This window comes from Brienomyrus brachyistius, chromosome 17, assembly GCF_023856365.1.
Source record: "Brienomyrus brachyistius isolate T26 chromosome 17, BBRACH_0.4, whole genome shotgun sequence".
Lineage (NCBI taxonomy): Eukaryota > Metazoa > Chordata > Actinopteri > Osteoglossiformes > Mormyridae > Brienomyrus > Brienomyrus brachyistius.
Genome location: NC_064549.1, coordinates 11273994 through 11295512, shown reverse-complemented (window position 1 = coordinate 11295512; position 21519 = coordinate 11273994). Strand labels below are relative to the sequence as shown.

The window sequence follows — 21519 nt, the reverse complement described above, 5'->3', positions numbered from 1 at the left end:
ACAAAACAAGCCCTTGACATCCTAACATCTCTGCACACCAAAACTAATTAAAAATAAACATGATTTCCAAGACAAGTATAATGAGCAGATGTATGAGTACAGGGATAGAGGGAATAGGCTTTAGGACCTTGAAGCCCACTTAGAGGAGCCCGAATTTCTGGGTGGGGTGTGGGGGGGGGGGGGGGGAGGTCTCAAACTAAGTTTGGTGGAGAGTTTCTCATTTGAATATTCCTTTCCCAGCTTCCAGAATCTTCCTTCCCGCGGTATATAGGCCTGCAGAAGGACTGGTTTCTCCTACAAGATTCCAGCAGGCAGGGACAGAAGACGACAGGAGTGCTTATCAAGGTAAGAAATTGCCTTAGTTTTTTCAATAGATTAGTAACAGGATGTCATGCATTATGTACTTTCGTTCAGTAAGATCTACATAGACATTCCATGATGTCACGGATGAGTATCCTTCTAATATGGGAATTTTGTCAAGTTGCAAGCAAATATTGCAAGTAGGTCTATGTGTTCTATCTGACTGATGCATTTCAACTTTTTGTTCCTTTGTTATGTGGGGGTGAAAGGCGTGACTTAGAAAATACTGTCATCCTGTCTATTTTTGCCTAGTAATATAATTAGATCTGGCAAGCAAGCGAAAGCATGTCGAAGTTATCAAGTTCTGCGGGAAGCAGGGAAGGGATCTTGCTCTTCGGATTCAACACTTTAAAGGAACAAATGACTTTTTTCTGTAGAATTTTCAATGAACTGTATCGTTGCATTTTAGTGCAGGGAGTGGTCAGAAAGATGCCCCTGAAACATGACTCTTCTCACAGGAAATATGACTCGCCACTGTGGAAGTTCTGATTGGACAGAAAGTCACATTAGATTTCTTCTAGCCAATGAGAGTCTTTTCTGTGTCTGACTGTATAACGCTACATGTATACTGCATTGATGTGGCATTCTCAGGGACTGTAAATGATTTAAAAAAAAAATAACTAGGGACGATACAGAAAGAGAATGAAAGAGGAAAGGTTATCATCCTTTTCTCCATCTGAAGTACTTCTACTTGCCCTGTGGCCATTATTCTATGCACCTCTTGTCTTTCAGAATGAAAATCGCAAAAGTTGACATCAGTATGAAAACCTTTGAAGGTATCCAATGTTGCTGAAATAAAATCTGAAACAAACCACACAAAAAACAGACAATTGTAACTATTTCATGTGCCCACTCTGTTCGTAATGCTGGCGTTAAAAGGAATCAAGGAGTCGTCAAGACAAATGGTAGCACGACGGGGGGGGGGGGGGAATAAGACTTTCTGAGAGCCTCGGGCTGCACGATTTGCGCTTCTGTTTGGTCGCCGGAGATTTCAGCAGATACGCATGTCTCCAGTGGCAGAGACACTCCCTCACATAGCATAAGAACATACTGATTTTCATGAATGTGTCAACTGGAATCCAGCTGGAAATCATGAATGAATGCAGTGCGTGGAGAGAGGGTATAAAAGTGACTGCAATGTAGGCAGCAAAAGGAATCAGATAACATGGGATGTACACTAATTCAACACCAGCACCAGCGGTTAGAATTAAAAATCCTTTTAGATTAAATTATTGTTATTATATTATATATAATATTTTATTATATCAAGGCTTGCCTAAATTATAAGGTTTAGGTAGCAGGTAAGTGTGAATCATAGTTCCGGTTTGCAGTGCTCCACAGCTGCTGACGTGGCTGTTATGCAAAACGTCTGATTGGAATCTGCCAGACCAACGGTGGCCGTGCAGTGCATGGTTTGCAGAATAATTACATGTTATTCCCTAAGCTGGACGGCTAAACGTTGGCAAAGGTCTTTCACAGCTCAAAGCTATCCAAAAAAAAACCATTTTTTGCAGAGTAAATTCTAAAATGGAGCCCTCGTGAGGGCAGGGGAACACTGTGTTAAGTTTTTATCACCCCCCCCCCCCCCTATTTTCAGGTCTTCATTGCTGCTCTCAATCACTGAAGATTCTGATTCCGAAAGAATGTGGGTGATCAAGGTGGTAGCTCTGTGCCTGCTGGCTGCGTCAGCCACTGCCGAGAAGAAGCTTAGCAACCATGCTGCCACCTTAGCAGACAACAGCGCTAACCTGGCCTTCAACCTATACCAAAACCTGGCCAAGGAGAAGACCCTCGAGAACATCCTCATCTCCCCGGTGGTCGTCGCCTCCTCTCTGGGCCTGGTAGCTCTCGGGGGCAAGTCTTCCACGGCTTCCCAAGTCAAGGAAGTGCTCAGTGCCAGCAAGGTGCAAGATGAACATCTCCATGCCGGCCTGGCCGAGCTGCTGACTGAAGTCAGCAATTCTACAGCCCGCAATGTCACCTGGAAGATCAGCAACAGGCTGTACGGCCCCAGCTCCGTCAACTTCGCCGACGACTTTGTCAAGAACAGCAAAAAGCATTACAACATCGAGCACTCCAAGATCAACTTCAGGGATAAGCGAAGCGCCATAAACTCAATCAACGAGTGGGCATCCAAATCCACTGATGGAAAACTGCCGGAGATCACCAAGGACATGGAGAAGACAGACGGAGCTATGATTGTCAACGCTATGTTCTTTAAAAGTAAGTAGCCCTTTGAAAGGCTGATTGAGCATTCAAATAATTGAGGGCTTAAGATGTCATTTCGTCTGCTTACCTTTGTAATTTTAACATTAATCTACAGCTCATTGGGATGAGAAGTTCCACCACAAAATGGTTGACAACCGTGGTTTTATGGTATCTCGCTCGTTTACGATCTCTGTTCCAATGATGCATCGCACAGGTAAGTACCTTAATTATGTCACTAGCTGACCTTTAGAATTAAAAAATATATAATTCTGCAATGGCAGCATTCTAGAATGGACTAAGTCATGTTAGAAAGAACTTGGAAGGGTATGAAGTGATGGGTGGCTTTGGTCTCATTTTTGCTCACCTATTCCTTAGGGTTGTACAAACTTCATGAAGACACGGAAAACAAGTTGTTTGTACTGGAGATGCCTCTGGCCCACAAGATGTCCAGCATGGTGTTCATTATGCCGTACCACGTGGAGCCCCTAGAGAGGCTGGAGAAGCTGCTGACTCGCAAGCAGGTGGATGCTTGGCTGAGCAAGTTGGAGGAGAAGGCGGTGGCAGTATCTCTGCCAAAAGTGAGCCTGGAAGTCAGTCATAACCTGCAGGTAAGTGATCTGAAGATCTCGCCGCAATAGAAGGCTTCCGATTCAACTCAAATCACTGCACTTTTGTCATGAAGACTTCATTGCGATCCTCATGGATCTCATTAGCTTGCACTTGGACAATGGTCCCAGTTGACGATGGTTCATTTTTACCGTTCTTCGAAATCTCACTTTGAGTTGCGATTTTTATTGTCCATTGATATCGTTAGCTTTATGAATCATAACACAATATGACTGCCTGATAAGCTTAGTTACTACTAATGAAACTAAATAATAGAAATCATAAAAAGAAAGCTTGGTTTTGGATATAGTCAGTGGTTTTTAAAACATTTAATCTCCGCAAGGATTTTAACACAAATTTTCATGTTTTCCCAGAAACACCTTGGTCAGCTTGGCCTTACGGAGGCAGTTGATAAAAACAAGGCCGACCTGTCCAACATCTCTGGAAAGAAAGACCTGTACTTGTCCAACGTCTTTCACGCTTCAGCCCTGGAGTGGGACACGGAGGGGAACCCCTTTGACGCGACCATCTTCAGCACGGAAAAGCTCCGGAACCCTAAGCTCTTCTACGCAGACCATCCATTCATCTTCATGGTGAAGGACAACAAGACCAACTCCATCCTCTTCATTGGCAGGCTGGTTCGACCCAAGGGTGACAAGATGCGAGACGAGTTATAGTCATTTCCCAGGGATGTCAACCTTTACCGTGCATGAATCGAGTATGAAAAAGGCAATAGAAATGTTTTTGGTAGGTCTGTTACCTCATAAGCACATTCCAGTATATTAGGTATGGACCAGTTACCGGGGCTGCCCCCCCCCCCTGAGGCACACGTGAGAAGCACCCTCACTGACAGTCAGCTTAGCTAATATACTTTTACATCTGCTGGGCTCAAAGGTAAACAAAATGTCACATGACTGCACAGTGAATCCCACCGACACGTTAAACCACCTCTAGCTTGATGAGAATTAACAACCACATGCCTTTCTGGCAAGTCATGTGACCGGCATGCTTATATTAAGTATGATCTCTCTGATTTTTGCCATAATCGTCCAATCAATCCAAAAATCCACATCCAAAAGGAGCATGCAGGTTTTGCGAGGATATCTTTAATGTTTAAAGTAAAAAAAAGAAAGTTTTGCATTGACGTCACAAGATTATGTGGTGCTGTTGTTTAGTTCTCACCATGCCATAGAGACCCTTTCATTTGTTTTTAACCATCATCAGTGTGCACTGAAACTGTTCTGTAAAATGCAAATCCAGTACACCACGGGCTCTATACTCTTTTTCAGGTTGTTACCCAGGGTTCTTGCCACGTGACTTATGTTGGAATGATGCAACAGTGTAAAACTGTCATCTTTGTTTTTTGAATAAAACTCATAAAAACAAAAACTCGTACTGTATTAGTTCATTCAAGCGTCTTTTGCAGTTGTGCAAGTTTTTAATATACGGTTTAATTTACGACAATTAAGTGCTCATCTAAAGCGTATGAAACAGCAATTCCATTCTTCTCCGGATGCATTTTAACGTACATAACGTAATATTTACTAAATTAAGTCAACTTTGTCACGTCAATCGAGGCTTGTAGAGCACAAGTGAATTTTGAGAGAAATCCCACAGTAGTAGTGATACTACTAAGAACTAAGTAAGAAAAAAAAAATATAGCGAAACAGGACGAGACACTAATGCGATATAATACAATGTATAATACAATAGCAATATTGTGTAATTGAAACACAGAAGCAGCCTACTTCTATAGAATTGAACAAATACACAAGATCACGGGCAGGGTGACAATGCCAGATAGTGATCTAACTTATTATAAAATTATACTATATATTATGGGTCAGTATTGGACTGGGATTAAAAATCGGCCTTGGTTTTTTACCCAGACCAGCCCACCGCACATCCATACCCACGGTAATTCCCGCCGATTGGCGTTGAGGGTCCCCACGATGATTTTCTCCGACCCAATAACTCATCGGTTCACCGGGAAAATGCCACGTATGCCAAATGGTCACTCCAGTCCTGTTGTCAGTGTTTGCAAAGTTTTTAAACCTGCCTGAGTTACATGGGATCTCCTTGGATGAGCATGCGCCATGTGACGTGGAGGTGCAGGAGGGCAGGGTTAACTCGGAGAGAAACAGTAAATATAGTAACTCTGCCATTTTTGTGCCGTCGTTTTCTTTCTTCCTTTTTTCAACATTTTGAAAAGAAGACCAATGCACTACAATGACACGTGTGGCCTTTAGTTCGTTTCCAGTTGCTTTCGCTTCTTTTAGAGCATGACATGCAGAGATGCTTCTTATTTCCCATTTCAGAAATTGAATCTACTGGATCTGAAGTATGGGAAATCGCTATCCCAGTTTCGCCAATACATTAATATCTTGACACTGATATTCCGAACCACAAAATTACGTCGGATTTTACACTATTTCCATCTTTAATAGATATTTTAACAACCAATGACTTAGACATATGTAATTTAGAAATAAATGTATAGAACGCAACATAGTTTTAAAATAAATATCAACCATAAATGAAGGAAATCAATGTTTTGTACATGCAAATCCTCTTTCTCATCTTCTCTAGCACATGATATCGGGGAAATATGAAAATGTGTCTAAAACTGATATGTGAGTTATGCGTGTCCTTCAAGCGCCACCTGCTGGAGAGAAAGTTACAGCAAAATATTTATTTATTGATTCAATCTTGCTTTCAGCGAAAACAAAGTGACAAGCAATTTGTTCTCTACACCCCAGTTCATTTTATTAAATTTGAAACACGAGTTACAGCGTATTCCACAGCATTTATCAGTTTAGGAAATTAAACTGCAAAGTAATTGTGATCTCGTGTGAATTTTTCGTATTATTGAAATAACAGGGAGTATTGTATTAAAAATAGAAGATTTTATTTGGTCTTAATTTAACTTTATGCAATGAATCCTGGTTTTATGGAAAGGTACTGGTGTTTATAAAATGTTATAGGAAAAATGTATTGTTCAAAAACAGGCAACAAGCTGGAAAAATGTTTCACAGAATTGTCTTGCACTTCCTGAGAAACTCTATTCCATCCTTGATGGGCTGGTCGATATTTCACAAATGCACTGAGATTGACATTAACGCTGTAACATGTTACACGCTAGAGTATCACACTAAGACACCGAATTTTATGTCCTTTACGGAGAGATTTGCCAATGACACAGTGATTCTGTGGCAAAATTTATGCCTCATTTAACATCATACAATTTGAGTTTGGTGACCTGTTTTATTAGCTTATTTTTTGTATTATCATTAAGTTAATAAGAGGTAGCTCAAAATTCCACTTCCCATTCCTTCAGTACTCGACAGGAAGGGACAATTCAGCATCTGTGCTTTAGCATTTACATTTGAAGCTGCACAGTACTCCAAATGGGAACGAAGGCGTTTTAAAGCAGGGTTCCCTAAATTCCGGTCCTGGAGGGTGAGTCTGTAACACAGTTTGCAGATTCCCCTGCTTAGACACGCCCACTACGCCTGCCGATTGGCTGGTGAGATGAATGAGGTGTGTCTGAGCAGGGAATTCTGCAAACTGTGCTGTAGACTCGGCCTGAAGGACCGGAATTGGGGAATCCTGCTTTAAATAGTTTCCAGCCTCACTATCCAGAAATTTGGTAAAATAAACAATTGAACAAAACAATAATAAGCAGTCAGAAAAGAATAATAATGACACACACATATATACCAGCATATATGCATCATTACTTTTCAATATCATTTAGACAATGTTTTTCATTCAATTAAATAACCAGGTTTATTTGGTCTTTACTTGGATTAGTGACATCTACATTTTTTTAAGCATTACCTTTCCTGTCAGGAACTAATTTTAAAAACATTATCCACCAGAGCAAATTCATTATGCTATTTTTTTGTGCTAAAATTCTTGATAAGGCACTCATTTGCTCAGTATCTGTACAAGCTTACTATATCCATTCATGTTAAATCCAGCAGACTTTAGTAATGCCACTCTCATCGGCTGTTGTGTTTCCAGTTTACAGCACGATAAGCTGTTTTCAATATTAAACACAAAAAGGTAGTATTAACGTTAATTAATCAATTTTCTCAAAAGTATTTTCAGGAAAGGCTCGTCACAGAGTCTTAGAATTACCTTCATCGAAGCCCAAGCCACTCTAAAGTAAACAGAAAACATTCACCCGCATAAGTATCCGTGAATTAATTAAGAAAAATAAGCTACATGGAAAGTGAGACGGTTTTCTAGGAACCCTGAGTGGTACAGCCAGTGAACAGTGTCTCAGACTGCAGTGCCAGTGGGTCGTGTGACAAACCTAGACTTCTGCTGCCGTTGAAAGGCAGTGCAGCCTCAGTAAGAGACGCATCGCCCTTCCATAATTGGCGCAGGTCTTACTGATTGGCGCCAATTAACCAGTATCCCATATAGACAGAAAGACTGAGTGTGACAAAAATTTAAAAACACCTGAATTCAGGTGAAAATCCAGGAGGGGGGGGGGGGTGTAAAAGTTAATGGAAGTGTAATATGCTTTCAATTCCTCTGTTAATCAGTTCTTTTCATAATTGTAGTATACTGTCTGTTTACATAAACCTAATTAGCTAATGAAATAACCAGCCCCTGCAGCTAATCTCGCATGGTGTCCTCCCCAGGGAGGAACACAATCTCAGGGAGCAGATGGCATTTTTTTTTATCCCTCCCTTGTGCAACCTCTTCCTGCCCCCCTGCCCACTGGTTTAAATGACTTCAAAAAGTTGCTGTTTTTAAAGGAAATTAGCTTTTTAGACTAAACTTTTTTGGGACATACTTATGCCTGTATGTTTAGTTTCTCAAAGTAATAAATAGTTCATTGTGCATTAAACGAAAAAGGTTTCTTTCAGAGACTGGTTTCGTCTGGATGTGAATTTACCACCTGAAAGTAGCATGTAATTCATGAAATGGAACCTAGGATTAAAGGAATCTCACCATAACTTTTAAAAATAAAAATGTACTTTACTACTAAATAGGTATGTTGAGGACTAAGAAACTATACCAGATTTGTTTTTTACTAAAAATATGGGCCACATGGTGGCCGAATGAACCTAATTTTGTACAACATATACAGACTTCTCAAGTTGAACTTAAAAAGGACAAGTGTATGCTTTCTGCCTATATCACATTTAAAACAATCTGGCTGTTTTATTTTAAAAATAATTACCCTGCCGTTTTAGCAGTGCAGGCTATGACATAATTAGAGAGAAGATAGCCAATCCTATTAAAACGCTCAGTTGTAAGCTGTCCTCTTCCCGCATGCCATGGTCACCTGCCCTCCTGCTTTCCACCTTCCCCCTGCTCCTCCTTCTCAAATTTTGGGCTTGTCCACTTGCCGGTTGGCCTTCCGGAACAGGGATTTGATTTCCTCCGTCACCATTTCCTGCCAGTTGTCCCTGCAACGTGCAGCACAAGACACGTGTCATCGGTGAAGATTCTCCCCTCTGCCATTTCCCCTGGGGGGGGGGGGGTGTCTCACACCTAAACAAGCCCCCCCCCCCCCCCCGTCGGTGGAAACGCAGCGCTCAGAGCACCACGAAAGCCAGTCGTGGAACCACCATCTCCACACGTCACGACATCTGTAAGCTACATCCCCACACGACACAACACAGCATGCTAAGGCTAACTCACGGTCTTTGCCCACTCATAGCATCACTGCTTTTGGTCTGCTTTCCTTTCTTTGTACTTAGCTATATCCTCCGGTAGCAGGCCGTGATTGTTTTCCCTGCGGACAGAACGCACAGGCAACATCAAGGTCCCCCCTCCTCAAAGAGGACCACGGTCCCCTCCCTCCTCCAGCAATGTTGGCTAACAATGATTTCGTTAAGCCACTTCGTTGCTGAAATCATTCGTAACATGTGATACCTTACTGTTTAGGGAGATGGAAGAATATTGGCAGTAAAGTTTATAACAATCAAATCAAAGAATGTTGACAAATATACATTGGACGATTAAACAAGCAACTGAAGCGACAATTGAATAAAGTTTCCACAACTTTGGCCACTGGTATACACTGAATTTAAATCAGCAATTCTTGTTTTGAGATATAATCCAGCGGTACAGTAGGAAATTCTTTGTTTAGATGTTTTACTCTTTATTGGCAACAGGAGGTGGATAGTTCAAGTCCAGAAAGTAACAATCCAGACCAAGATTTTGTTTCAACCAACCGGTTGAGTATAAAGAGTCACAGTCACAGCCTACTCACCTGGTCAGATTTCTACTTTCTGGACCTGAATTATCCGCCTCCCATTGGTACTCTCATCGTATTTTATATTTGTATATAAGTGTAAGTCTAGATGCCCTCCACTGCCCACATGATATCTGTAACTCGAGCAGACAGTCATTACTTACGGCACAGTCAGTTCTGTGAGGTCTTACCCTGGTTTTATTTCTGGTGGCTTTGGCAGTGGTTTTGAGAAGCTGGATTTTCCCACAAGCCAGTATGTCTCTTCAATGCCTTTGCCCTGGACAAAAAAAAGACAACATTTCAGTCGGACACAGAACGTTATTTGATTTCATCCAGAAAATTTGAGCATAAGAAAGACATAAATGTGAATGCTTTACCTTCAGCTCTGTTTTCCCCCTGAGCTCTGTCTTGTAGCCCTCGTTCAGAGTCTGCAGAATATTCACTGTGCTTATATTTACGTGGATTCTGTAAGCTAGACCAGGAAATAACACCACACAATCAAATGGTATCATATTACAGTAGTGCATTATTGTAAAACAATAATATAAACAAACTTTGGCGCGGAAAGCATCATGTTTCAACGTGATATTATTTTACAGATTTGTCCAAGGAATTAGGTGAGTTGGTTATTTTCAAAAAATGAATCTGATACACATGTATAGTAAATACAGTATTCTATGCAATATTCTATCCAATGTGGATCAAAAAAAGGTACATTTCAATACTGTAAGCAATAATATAATTATTTATGCGTACGATCGCCTTTGTTCGGATCAACATTCGGGAGGGATCCGATTTCATGAATTTGGTCAAAATGAATGGTAGTGACTCAAGGGAGGCAGGCACTCACGCAAGCTGGTGGATTCCATACGAGAGGCGGTGTTGACGGTGTCCCCAAAGAGGCAGTATCGAGGCATGGTCAAGCCCACCACGCCGGCTACGCAGGGACCTGAGCAACGACAGACACTTGTCTCTTGACACTAATTCGTTTGCCGACCATGTGGGACCTACAGGGCTTCCGGTTAAGGTTTGGGCCCAAGAAGGTCCTGACGACAAGATATCAACAAAGATCTGTGCCACAATTTGCCACAGCGAAAGCTTTCTCTTATAAATCACACAAAAGATGAGTGTGTCCTTGTAAACACTAAGAATCATACTGTGTTCAGAAGGCTAATCAAAAGCAAAAGTTAACAGTTGAGGAAACTGGAGGCGCTGTTGAGCTTGGAGACAAGCCTGGGCTGGTCATGTGGCATATTGGACACCATACATTTTCATGTATTTGTGGTGAGCCTGTCTGGGCAGAGGTCCAGGGCCAATTCTTTATCCAGTCCAGTCCTGCTAAGAGGCAGTAAAATCCTGCCAGGTAGTGATGAGAAAGAGAGGCTTGGAAGTCCAGGGTGATGGAGCTGCCAAGGTCTGCCGTTCTCTGACTCTATTCAAACACGTCTCTTTGATTTTACTCGTCAGTTCTACATCTTCTTTGCCACTGGATTCAACCAAATGCTGCCAGTCTTATGAATCACAACCATGGAGGGTTTTCAAGCCTCTTCGTTCCCAATGCTACTTGTTGGGGGCGCCGATCATCCAGTGCCGTGGAGATGGCTGGCTTGGCCTCACCTGAGTGGATGCCGATGCGTATCCTGACGGGCACCTCGGGCATGTGGCGCATCTTGAAGGAGCCCACAGAGCTCAGGATGTTCAGGGACATGTTAGCGATCTCTGCTGCATGCTTGTTGCCGTTCTTCTTCGGCAGACCTGAGGCCACCATGTAAGCATCGCCGATGGTCTCCACCTGGAAGAAGAGAAGTCTATGTAACCCTTCCTTCTATCACATTACTCCCTGCCCATAACATATGCATCCAGCATTTGTCACTCGTCGCTATGGGACAGCTTGCCTTGTAGACGTCATGGTTGGACAGCACAGCATCAAACAGAGTGTATAAGTCATTGAGGAGGTCAACCACCTCAATTGGGTCGCTGAGGGATGAAATAGTGGTAAAGCCCACAATGTCGCTGAAGTAAATGGTGACCTGGTCAAAGTACTCAGGCTCCACAGTGCCCCCTGTCTTCAAAGCTTCTGCAACAGATCTTCAACAAAAAAATCCAGGCTTTACATGCAATGTATAGCTTCTTTGCACCAAGGTTACACCTTTATCTCCAAGTAAGAAAATGTCTTCTCTTAAAACAGATAATAAAAGTACCTATGAAAGTAAGATATATATCTTTCTGGGTGTTGTGAGACAAACTCACGGTGGTAGCATCTCAGCAAGAAGCTTCTCAGTCCTATGTTTCTCCACCTCCAGTTCCTCAGTCCTCTCCCTGATCAAGTCCTCCAGGTTGCTGGAGTACTGCTCCAGCATACGCAGCATAGAGTCAATGATGTTGGTCTTCTTGCCCTTATTAATTATCTTGAACTGGGACATACAATCAGATGACAATTAACCATTCAGCTGTGAGAACCCACACCCACTAGGGGGCCTCATATATGGCCCAGGTTGGGGTTAGGGAACGTGGCCCCTCACCTGGTTGAAGATTTCTTCAAATGCTGGCCTCCGGTCAGGCTGCTCACTCCAGCACTGCTTCATTAGCTGGATGCACTCCAGCGGCGCCTGGTCAGGGGACACGGTCGGCCGACACATTGGGGGTGGTTTCTTCACCTTCCTAATGATCTCTGACAGGAGTTGGGACACCAAGAACACTCTGAAGAACACTTTGAAGGACACGCTGAAGGACACTCTGAAGAATACTTTGAAGAACACTCTGAAGAACACTCTGAAGAACACTTTGAAGAACACTCTGAAGAACACTTTGAAGGACATGCTGAAGGACACTCTGAAGAACACTCTGAAAAACACTCTGAAGAACACTTTGAAGAACACTCTGAAGAACACTGTGAAAAATACTCTGAAGAACACCTTGAAGGATACTCTGAAGAACACTCTGAGGGACACTTTGAAGGACACTCTTTAGAACACTCTGAAGAACACTCTGAGGGACACTTTGAAGGACACTCTTTAGAACACTCTGAAGAACACTCTGAAAGACACTCTGAAGGACACTCTGAAGAACACTCTGAAGGACACTCTGAAGGACACTCTGAAGAACACTGTGAAAAACACTCTGAAGGACACTCTGAAGAACACTCTGCCTCAATCCAATCTATAGCATACATTTTTACTGATGAGCCTTTTTACCTTTTATAGGCTTTTAGAAGATGTATCTAAATTATTTGCCATATAATAACACACTAAATAAAACAGAAAAATTATGTTTGGGACAGTGAAATCAATAGCAATTTCCAGTAAATTTAAGTGATGTTAGACAAAAATGAAATGAAGAAGCCCTAAATGAATTAAGAGTTTTTTAACACCATCTTTTGTTAGCTGTACCATTGCATCCATTTAGAGTAATGTATATATTTAAGGATATACAGTATAGTGTCTACCAGTAACCACGCTAATGCAACACAAAAAGTCTGTAGAGAGTAATAAATATATCCTTAGGGTTTACCTTCTGGGCTCAGGCCTAACATGCAGTAAGGACCTCCTCGAACAACAACTTCCTGGAGGATTATGGAAAAGGCATATACATCCCCTTTGTACGTCCCCTTCCGAGACATTTCCAGGTCTCTAAGGAGCTCCGGAGCAGTCCAAAATAGATCTGAAGGACAGATTCCCTCATCATCATTTGACTTGTATTACATTGTTACAAAGGCAGCATTCAAAGCACGAGATCTAGACACTTCGGTATACGCGGTATTTAAAAAGGATCAAGATATTGAATAATGATAGAACTCCTCAGGCTAAGATATTTTTCTTTGCTATTACAGTCCCAGAACATCAGGGAACTATAACAAATCTGTTTTTTTAAATATGAATAAGTCAAATTGAAATGTAATCCCAATGGTACAAATATGGCGCATAATTATTAAGAAACAAAGTCAATGTTTGGTTGGCATGGTGCTTGTGACCTTGTCTGTGATTATTACCTTCAGCTGCAGGCTCCTTCCTTGGGGCCTTTTGGGACTCCAGGAGCTCATTATATCCATAATCTGTAATTTTCAGCACAAAACGTCCGTCCACCACGCAGTTTCGCGATTTCAGCCTCCCATGGACAAACTCTCTATGGTGCAGGTACTTCATGCCCTAATGATCAGAAAACAATATCTATCACTTAGGAGAGTGTTTCCCGATCCAGTCCTCAAGCACCTACAGCCAGTCCACGTTTTTGCTCCCTCCCAGCTCCCTGGCAAACAGTCCACATTTTTGCTCCCTCCCAGCTCCCTGGCAAACAGTCCACATTTTTGCTCCCTCCCAGCCGGCTCCATGAATTGTCTGTGGGCCCAGGACCAGATTGGGAAACACTGACTTAGAATTTCTGTCATTGCTGCACAATATAGGCCGACCATCGGTTTAGAAGTACAGTCCAGAATCTATTTTGAAGAATGGAATGCAGTCGATATCAAACTCTACGGAAAGGGATGAAGCAAACCTTAATGAGATCCAAGAGGAGAGAGGATTTGAACATCCAGTCCAGCTTGACGTCATCATTACGAAGGAGGTCCTGCAGACTCCCTCGGGAACAGTGCTCTGTCACTACGGCAAACATGCTGCAGTCCGCGAAGAAGCCCAGAAATGGGTTAACGTTCTCATTGCGGAGATCCTTCATCTGGAAGAATAAGGTACATTAGGTAGTAACATTAGCTGGCCAACCACCTGAATCGACAATATTTTGTACACATTAGGTATGAATGTGAATAACAGGGGTTGGGCAAAAATATGAAAAACCCTAACAATATAGCATGAGGCTCATGGGAGTTTTACTAATACAAAAATGTTCTGAGGGCAGAAGGAGAAATGATTGATTCAGAGAGATAACCAATCAGATTGTAGAGGAGGTGGATCCAAGCAACTAGATTAGGCAGGACTAAGACATATGATTGGCTGGTCCCGCCTCCTTTGTCTAAATAAAACTCCATTGAGCTAGTAATGTAATAAGACCCCGTGACCCTGTCCTGGACACATGGTTAGAAGATGAATGGATAGATGGATTAAAGTAAAGATACCACATGGGAGAAGGGCAACCTTGCAACATTCTCCTGAACTGTATATAGTGGGATTTAGTCTTCAAAATGAAAAGATCTTTGAAGAATAAATGAGGTGGACATCTATGTCACAGTCTGGTTTTAGCATCTTTCATAAACGTTCTGTGATATTCTTCCTGACATTCATGAAACCATTCCTTAGTGCCTCTAGCAGTGTGTGAGGGGCCAGTATCGTCTCGGCGATATGAGAACATCAAGTGGAAACAATTTGAAGAAACAGGCCTATTTTATAAATGACAGATATGGCTAATGGATGTTCTGTTCAGCCTGGAGCCCATCATTTATTTCATCTTGTCCATCTGTCGGCATCCGGCTATGACCGTACCTTTCTGAAGATCTTTGTTGTGCTGGTCTTGACTTCCTTGAACTGTCCCTCCTCAAACTTTTTCAGCCAGACCCAGTCACCCTGTGGGCATGAAATTACAAAAAGTTAATATCCTGACGTATAGGAGTGACCAAATTATAGGAAGGGTCTACATACCTCGTAGACGGCGACATTGGTTGTTTCGTGAGTTGCTGCTGTCGTGCTCTGTACGGAATGCGACCTGTCTCCCGACTTCATGCTCTCCATCACACTCTTCGAGTCACTGAGATCCTCTAGTGTTACTTTCTATAAAACACAAAGCGCATTTCAAAATGTCGACATGCAGAGTTAACCTTCATTTTACATCTGACATTATCAACATACAGATCTGATAGCAAACTAGTGACTGACAAAGAGCTTTCTTGCTGTTTATAGAGTATAGAAGCACTTGCCTTGCTGCTGAGTTGAGGGTTGATGAAGGTAAGGTCCTCTATTGTCAGGAGAATTCGATTGGGCCCTTTCACCAGCTGAATCTGCTGTATTCGTCTCCTGTCATAATGCAATCCAACAGATGCCAGGATTAAATAATATAACATGACTATAGCCGCAAGCAGACACTTCAGAATGGGGTTGTTGACCTTCTACACAAGGGTGAACAGTGGAAATATCCATCCATCCATCCATTTTCCAAACTGCTTATCCTACTGGGTCACGGGGGTCCGGAGCCTATCCCGGCAGCAATGGGCACGAGACAGGGAACAACCCAGGATGGGGGGCCAGTCCATCGCAGGGCACACTCACGCACCATTCACTCTCACACACACACCTACGGGCAATTTAGCAACTCCAATTAGCCTCAGCATGTCTTTGGACTGTGGGGGGAAACCGGAGTACCTGGAGGAAACCCCACGACGACATGGGGAGAACATGCAAACTCCACACACATATGACCCAGGCGGAGACTCGAACCCGGATCCCAGAGGTATGAGGCAGCAGTGCTAACCACTGCACCACCATGCCGCCCCGCAGTGGAAATATAATTTTTGAAATTCCATTTGAATCCATGCCATATGTGTAGTTTAAATATACGCTTCTCGATTTATTTTTTTTGCCCCAATGCAAGGTTATCGTTCTGAAATCTGCGAAAAAAAAAAACAAATCAGTAACAGTACCTTATAAATAAAGATAAACCCATGCCGCCAATGGCTAGAATGAAGACAACCACAGAGACCACGATGACGTAAGTCAGATCCACACCTTGGTGACAAGAAGGAGAACAGAAAGACATGTATATGAACACAATAGGAGACAATAAAGACAATGGGAATACAATATTTACCATCGGATCCCCTCATGATCATCAATGATTTTTCCCTGAGAAAAAGCATTACTCTATCCATCCATCCATCCATCCTCTATGCCTGCTCGTCTTATGCAGGGTCGCAGGCCCCATGTGATACAACAATCAATAATGATGAGGTTATAATAGTAAATGAATAATGTTTAAATCCTGAACACATATATTTAGAAAGTACAAAGCAGATCTTTTAACTATTGTGGTTGAGTAATGTTCTTCTGTGTGTAAGTAAAGTAGCTTGGGTGGGTTTAGCCATGGCATTCCAGCGGGCACAGAAACTACAATCGCACCATCGTGCTGCTGTTCGGACATTACAGTCAACACCGATGTCGTTCGTCTGACCGCAAGATACCTTTCTGTAAATGCGAATTCAGGTCCTCACCTTCCCTTTCTGTATTCTATTTCTATTTAACGATTAGCACGCAAGAAGCACATGTCCTGCACATAGTGAGTCTAGAAAGGAACTTGAAAATGAGGTGTTATGTGGAATTTGTAAACTAGGTGGGTCCAAGCAATTGGAGGAGGCAGGACTAACCAATCATATGTCTTGGCCCCGCCTCCTCTACTTGCTTGGACCCATCTCCTCTACAGTCCTATTGGTTATCTCTCGGAACCAATCATTTCTCCTTCTGCCCTCAGAACATTTTTGTGTAAGTGAAACTCCCATGAGCTTAGAGTGAGGTGAAAGCTCACACCTGCTGTGCAGATGGCATCTGGGTTAAACCAGCAGCTGGAGTCTTTAGACGGTGGGGAGCCTCCTGGGAAGTTGATGGCTCTGCCAGTAAAGGTCAGCATGTTTCCCCGCAGGTCCACCAGGTAGGTGGAGTAGAGCTCAGTGCTCTGCCCATCCGTATCCAGGACCACGTAGCTGGTGACCCCATCTCCATCGCTGTCTATCTGAATGTACTGGTTGAAGCCCGTGAATGTAATATTCCTAGAGAAGAAGGCCAGGCTGGTTCCGGACAGCCACTCCCCTGCTTTCCGGACATTGTGCATGACTTTGGCAATGTGGTAAATACTGTTGTAGATTGTTCCGAAAAATGGGGAAACCTGGAATGTAAACGCAGGCGATTCAACCAGGCTGGACGGAACCAAAAGAGTGATTTCCTGTATCTTTTGCACTTCACAGCTCCACAGCCAAGAGTATGTTGAAAGTGACAACACTCTTCAAATACTGAACTACTATTTCTTGATCTTATGTTGTACAGAGCCAGTTTAAATTGAATTAGAACCATTGGAAACCATTTCATAGAACCAAACAGAAGAACTATACACACACCCGATATCGACTGATGATATTAAAACTTGCGTTACTGGAAATATCTTTTAGGAAAGTGATTTGATGCTGCTTTATGAATGCAGGGTAAAATATAGGTGGTGATTCATTCAGTTGTTGACTGTGTCTTAAAAATGATTTCTGTAGTAGAGGCTGAGCTGGGAGAGGAGTGGGCAAGATGTCGCAGACGACTCATGGATCGTAAAAGCCAGACATTTGTAAACTGGCTATAATCTGTTAGGATGACGTATGTGTCAGGTTTCTCCTAGTGGGATAGTGTTCAGAGCTTTGTGACATGAGGATGGTAGGAAGAAAGGTGGATTTCTTCTTTGTTGCAACAGAGGAAAAAAACAAGCCACCCTCACCTGCTGAGGCTGCTGTGACAGGGCGATCTGGCCCAGGCGGCTGGCCGCCAGGAGCGCCTCGTTGAAGGACGTTAGCTCGGACGCTACGGTGACCGTTAGCACCGCTCCGTAGGCCTCGCGCAGCTTGGTGCTGTTCTGCAGCGGCGCGTACGAGGTGTTGCCATAGGGGAGGCTGTACAGCAGGGTGTCGTACGGCACAAAGACGTACCTCCCCCTCGTGAGACCCATCTCGTGGGCCTTCAGCAAGAACGAGGCTTGCTGCTCGCCGCCAATCAACACCGAGTGCATGCACATGACAACAACTGCAATGCAGACGCAGATGCACATGACAAAAACTGCAATGCAGACGCAGATGCACATGACAACAACTGCAATGCAGACGCAGGTCGTGACTGTCATTTTTTCAAGCTTTGAGAAGAGAGAAACGCATAGAGTTCAAACTTGACACTGATGCTGAAATAACACTGATATTTCAAAAGTGGCCCCAAATGGCACTGAGGGCTTCATTTATATGGTGATGAGGAATGGAGACTTTCATGCCTAATAATTTATACACATGCTGACATAAACAAGGCTGTCTAAACAATCTTAATTAACTCTTCATCCATCCATCCATCCATTTTCCAAACCGCTTATCCTACTGGGTCGCGGGGGGTCCGGAGCCTATCCCGGAAGCAATGGGCACGAGGCAGGGAACAACCCAGGATGGGGGGCCAGCCCATCGCAGGGCACACTCACACACCCTTCACTCACACATGCATACCTGTGGGCAATTTAGCAACTCCAATTAGCCTCAGCATGTTTTTGGACTGTGGGGGGAAACCAGAGTACGCGGAGGAAACCCCACGACGACATGGGGAGAACATGCAAACTCCACACACATGTGACCCAGGCGAGGAGACTCAAACCCGGGTCCCAGAGGTGTGAGGCAACAGTGCTAACCACTGCACCACCATGCTACCCCCCAATAAAACATTAAAACCTGAATATAAACAAATATCAAATAAATTGACAATAAGCAGAAATACACAGAAAATGTGCTAATTACTTTTAGTCTTTCTCAATATCTACACTGCAGCCAAACTGAATATGAAATAAACTGAATTTCAAATCTGCATTAACATCTGTTATTTAAGAAATGCATTTGCATCGGATCATTGTGGCAGTGAATGAAGAATATGTCCCTGTACTGACACATAGTTAAATAAAGTTAAATAAAATTAATATACCACGTTATATCTGTACTTAATTACTGTTTTAATTAGCTAAAGCATCTTTGAAGTAGGCCTTTCATGTTAGCTTAGCATGTCTCCCTTAAGATACTAAAAAAATCCCCCTCTTGCATTCTTGGCAGTGACTATTATGATCCCTGGAGACAAACCTATATGCAAGAAACCACAAGAGATTTTCTACAAGTGGGATTTTTTAACCACTATATTACAATTGGTCTCAATGACCCTGGACTGGATAAGTGGATGGATGTACTGCAATGGGTAATACTGTCACTTAATCAGAAGCTACTTGACTGTCGTTCCATTATAATAGCATAAAAAAAATCAAAAGCTGTAAAAATGCTGTAAAAATGTGTTGCAAAGCACCAAGAATTTTATCCAATAACAAAGTTATTAGTAATCCTATTTGCAAACAATATTTACATAATATAAATCAAAACTAAGCTATCAAACGTTCTTCTGCAGTTGACCTTAATGCGACCGAAACGCATGCAGTTTACCTTTGATCGCTCCGGCTGCTTGGATTTTTCTCAGGGTCACTTCAGTCTCGGTGGAGTTGTTGCCGACTGCGGAAACTATCCCGACAGGTAGCCCCCGGCTTCTAAAAGAGCTGGCCAGTTTGCTGGCAGTGTCCACCCACATGTCGTCCATGGCTGAGACGATTCCCACGTTGGCCCAACCGAAGTGCTTCAGGACGGCGAAAAGAACCCGGCCGGGTGACGGCAAAGTCCGAGCAAACGTCGGGAAAACCTGGAGCCGGTCCAGCTCGTAATTAAGGCAAGCCCAAGAAAATATGGCCTTGTTCCAGTGTTTTCCCAAAAGTGCGGCTGAATCACAATAGCCAGGGCTGGTGGGCCCTGCAAATGCGTGGACGACGCCGTCGTACTGTACGAACGCCGTCAGCGCTTTCGCGGTCTCACACGGCTCCTGGAGGATCACGGAGTCCAGGTCACACCCTAAATCTAGGCTGAGGTCCTTCTTTATCCTGCTCACTGCAAGCTTAGCTGCTAGGCCCGGTAGGGCTTTTGCATAGATGGGGTCACAGTTCCAGGGCCCGACGATGCCCACTTTAAAGACCTGACACTGCGCACAGCGGGGAAACATCACTACAGTGAACATCAGCCATAGAAAGTTCCAGAATGGAAGTGTTCGTAAACTGTTTCTTCTTCTGATATGGGGACAAAAGGGATGGTTGGAGATATCCCACAGAAAGGCTCCGAAATTGAGGGGGATCCGTTGCATTGTCCTTCTTGAATCCAAGGAAGCCGTAAATTTGAGGTTAGCTACAAAGCCTTGAAATTCCGGACAAGTATAATGAGTTAAAAGACAGACACGACTCTCTCTCCAAAAAAGTACTTTGATTTCGTGAGAGTCTGGGGTATAATATGAAAGTTACTCTCACAAAACTATAGGCTGACAATGTATTAGTTTTAAAAATATTTAAGGAATATGGTACTCACCATCCCTTTGTAGCTCTTATTGGTTAGTGTAATTCATCTTCTCAAAAAGTCGTATCGTTTTTTCCCCTCCTTCCTTACTTTTCCTGCTTTTAAGTTAAACGTTCACCTATCCATTTCCGCAGACACGTACATGTACAGTGCGTTATGTTAAACTGTGCAAAGTGACAGGAAAAATAAAACAAGCAGGATGAAATAAATTTTAACTTCAGTGCTGCATTTCAGGACACTGCGATCCATCTTCTTATCTGTCCTTCCAAAGGGATGCAAATGTGCGTCGCCTCTCTAATGCCGCGACGAGAGACGACTTCAGCACTCTGGAGAGCTGCTTATTTCGGTTCACGATGGGCACGGTCGTGTACCTTCGCCAGGACGACGATGAAGTTATCTTGAAATAGTACATTAGAGAAATATTTTCTTTACATTTTAGTTTTGAAACCTGTACGATACTTAAACGTCAGCTCAGAATTTTAATCAATATTGGCATAAACACATTAGCCTATTATAATAAAGTAAGAACCAAGCCTTTTAAAAAATCATTCAATAAATAGACGGAAATAAATGTCCATTCAAGTAACATTCTTTGTAGCGAAGACTTTACAAACTAACCTGTAGCTACCATGTAATAGTTACTCATAGACATAATCCATTGTCAGTTTGCTGTGCTGTTTGTAAGAGGATTGCAACTCAACATCGGAGTTTGAGAAACACTTTGATGCGTAAAATTAAAACTAGTTGTTTTATTTTAATTGTTCAAGATACATGCGGTTTTGCTGCCACGATTGTATGTTTATGCGCTTGTTCAGGAAGCTGAGTCAAACCTGAATTTAATTAAGATCGTGGAACTAGATCAATTAAAAACATGCAACAATATACTAACCCGGGTTACAATATTAAATTCATATTTAATCTTTCAGGTTTTCAGAGATGCCCTTTATAACAAACTTGTCGGCTGTTACAGTATTAATATCACCAGGATTCTACTATAAGTATTACTAATTATTAAGCTATGTAAGGTACATTTTTATAA

General features: G+C 42.7%; 2 protein-coding genes across 5 annotated transcripts; one reads left to right on the top strand and one right to left on the bottom strand.

Annotated features, from left to right (window-relative positions):
- Positions 1-202: 202 nt before the first annotated feature.
- serpinh1b (serpin peptidase inhibitor, clade H (heat shock protein 47), member 1b) lies at positions 203-4563 on the top strand. 4 transcript variants are annotated; one of them, XM_048981358.1, is made up of 6 exons: positions 226-345; positions 1093-1136; positions 1958-2583; positions 2684-2782; positions 2944-3176; positions 3549-4563. In XM_048981358.1, the coding sequence occupies exons 3-6, from the start codon at positions 2004-2006 to the stop codon at positions 3849-3851; spliced, it is 1215 nt and encodes a 404-aa protein (XP_048837315.1). In that variant the 5' UTR covers positions 226-345; positions 1093-1136; positions 1958-2003; the 3' UTR covers positions 3852-4563. The 4 variants fall into 4 exon arrangements, with proteins under 4 accessions (XP_048837314.1, XP_048837315.1, XP_048837317.1 ...); XM_048981360.1 differs by having other exon boundaries at positions 227-345; positions 613-1136; XM_048981357.1 differs by lacking the exon at positions 1093-1136 and having other exon boundaries at positions 203-345.
- A 1408-nt stretch (positions 4564-5971) lies between these two features.
- Positions 5972-20274, bottom strand: gucy2f (guanylate cyclase 2F, retinal). Its single transcript, XM_048981353.1, has 18 exons — positions 19533-20274; positions 17801-18102; positions 16855-17209; positions 15975-16059; positions 15255-15351; positions 14980-15108; positions 14824-14904; positions 13886-14062; positions 13383-13539; positions 12905-13054; positions 11917-12065; positions 11645-11808; positions 11290-11482; positions 11012-11186; positions 10245-10343; positions 9772-9866; positions 9586-9671; positions 5972-8603 (listed from the first exon to the last, which is right to left on the bottom strand). The coding sequence occupies exons 1-18, from the start codon at positions 20272-20274 to the stop codon at positions 8519-8521; spliced, it is 3321 nt and encodes a 1106-aa protein (XP_048837310.1). The 3' UTR covers positions 5972-8518.
- Between the last annotated feature and the right edge of the window lie 1245 nt (positions 20275-21519).

Excerpts from the sequence above, each read along its gene's own strand:
- serpinh1b (XM_048981357.1), top strand. The coding sequence starts at position 2,004 with ATGTGGGTGATCAAGGTGGTAGCTCTGTGCCTGCTGGCTGCGTCAGCC. Across the intron at positions 2,584-2,683 it reads CAACGCTATGTTCTTTAAAA|CTCATTGGGATGAGAAGTTC; the intron begins GTAAGTAGCCCT and ends ATTAATCTACAG. Across the intron at positions 3,177-3,548 it reads AAGTCAGTCATAACCTGCAG|AAACACCTTGGTCAGCTTGG; the intron begins GTAAGTGATCTG and ends ATGTTTTCCCAG.
- gucy2f (XM_048981353.1), bottom strand. The coding sequence starts at position 20,274 with ATGCAACGGATCCCCCTCAATTTCGGAGCCTTTCTGTGGGATATCTCC. Across the intron at positions 17,210-17,800 it reads TGTCACAGCAGCCTCAGCAG|GTTTCCCCATTTTTCGGAAC; the intron begins GTGAGGGTGGCT and ends TTTACATTCCAG. Across the intron at positions 16,060-16,854 it reads AGATGCCATCTGCACAGCAG|GTGTGGATCTGACTTACGTC; the intron begins GTGTGAGCTTTC and ends CTTGTCACCAAG.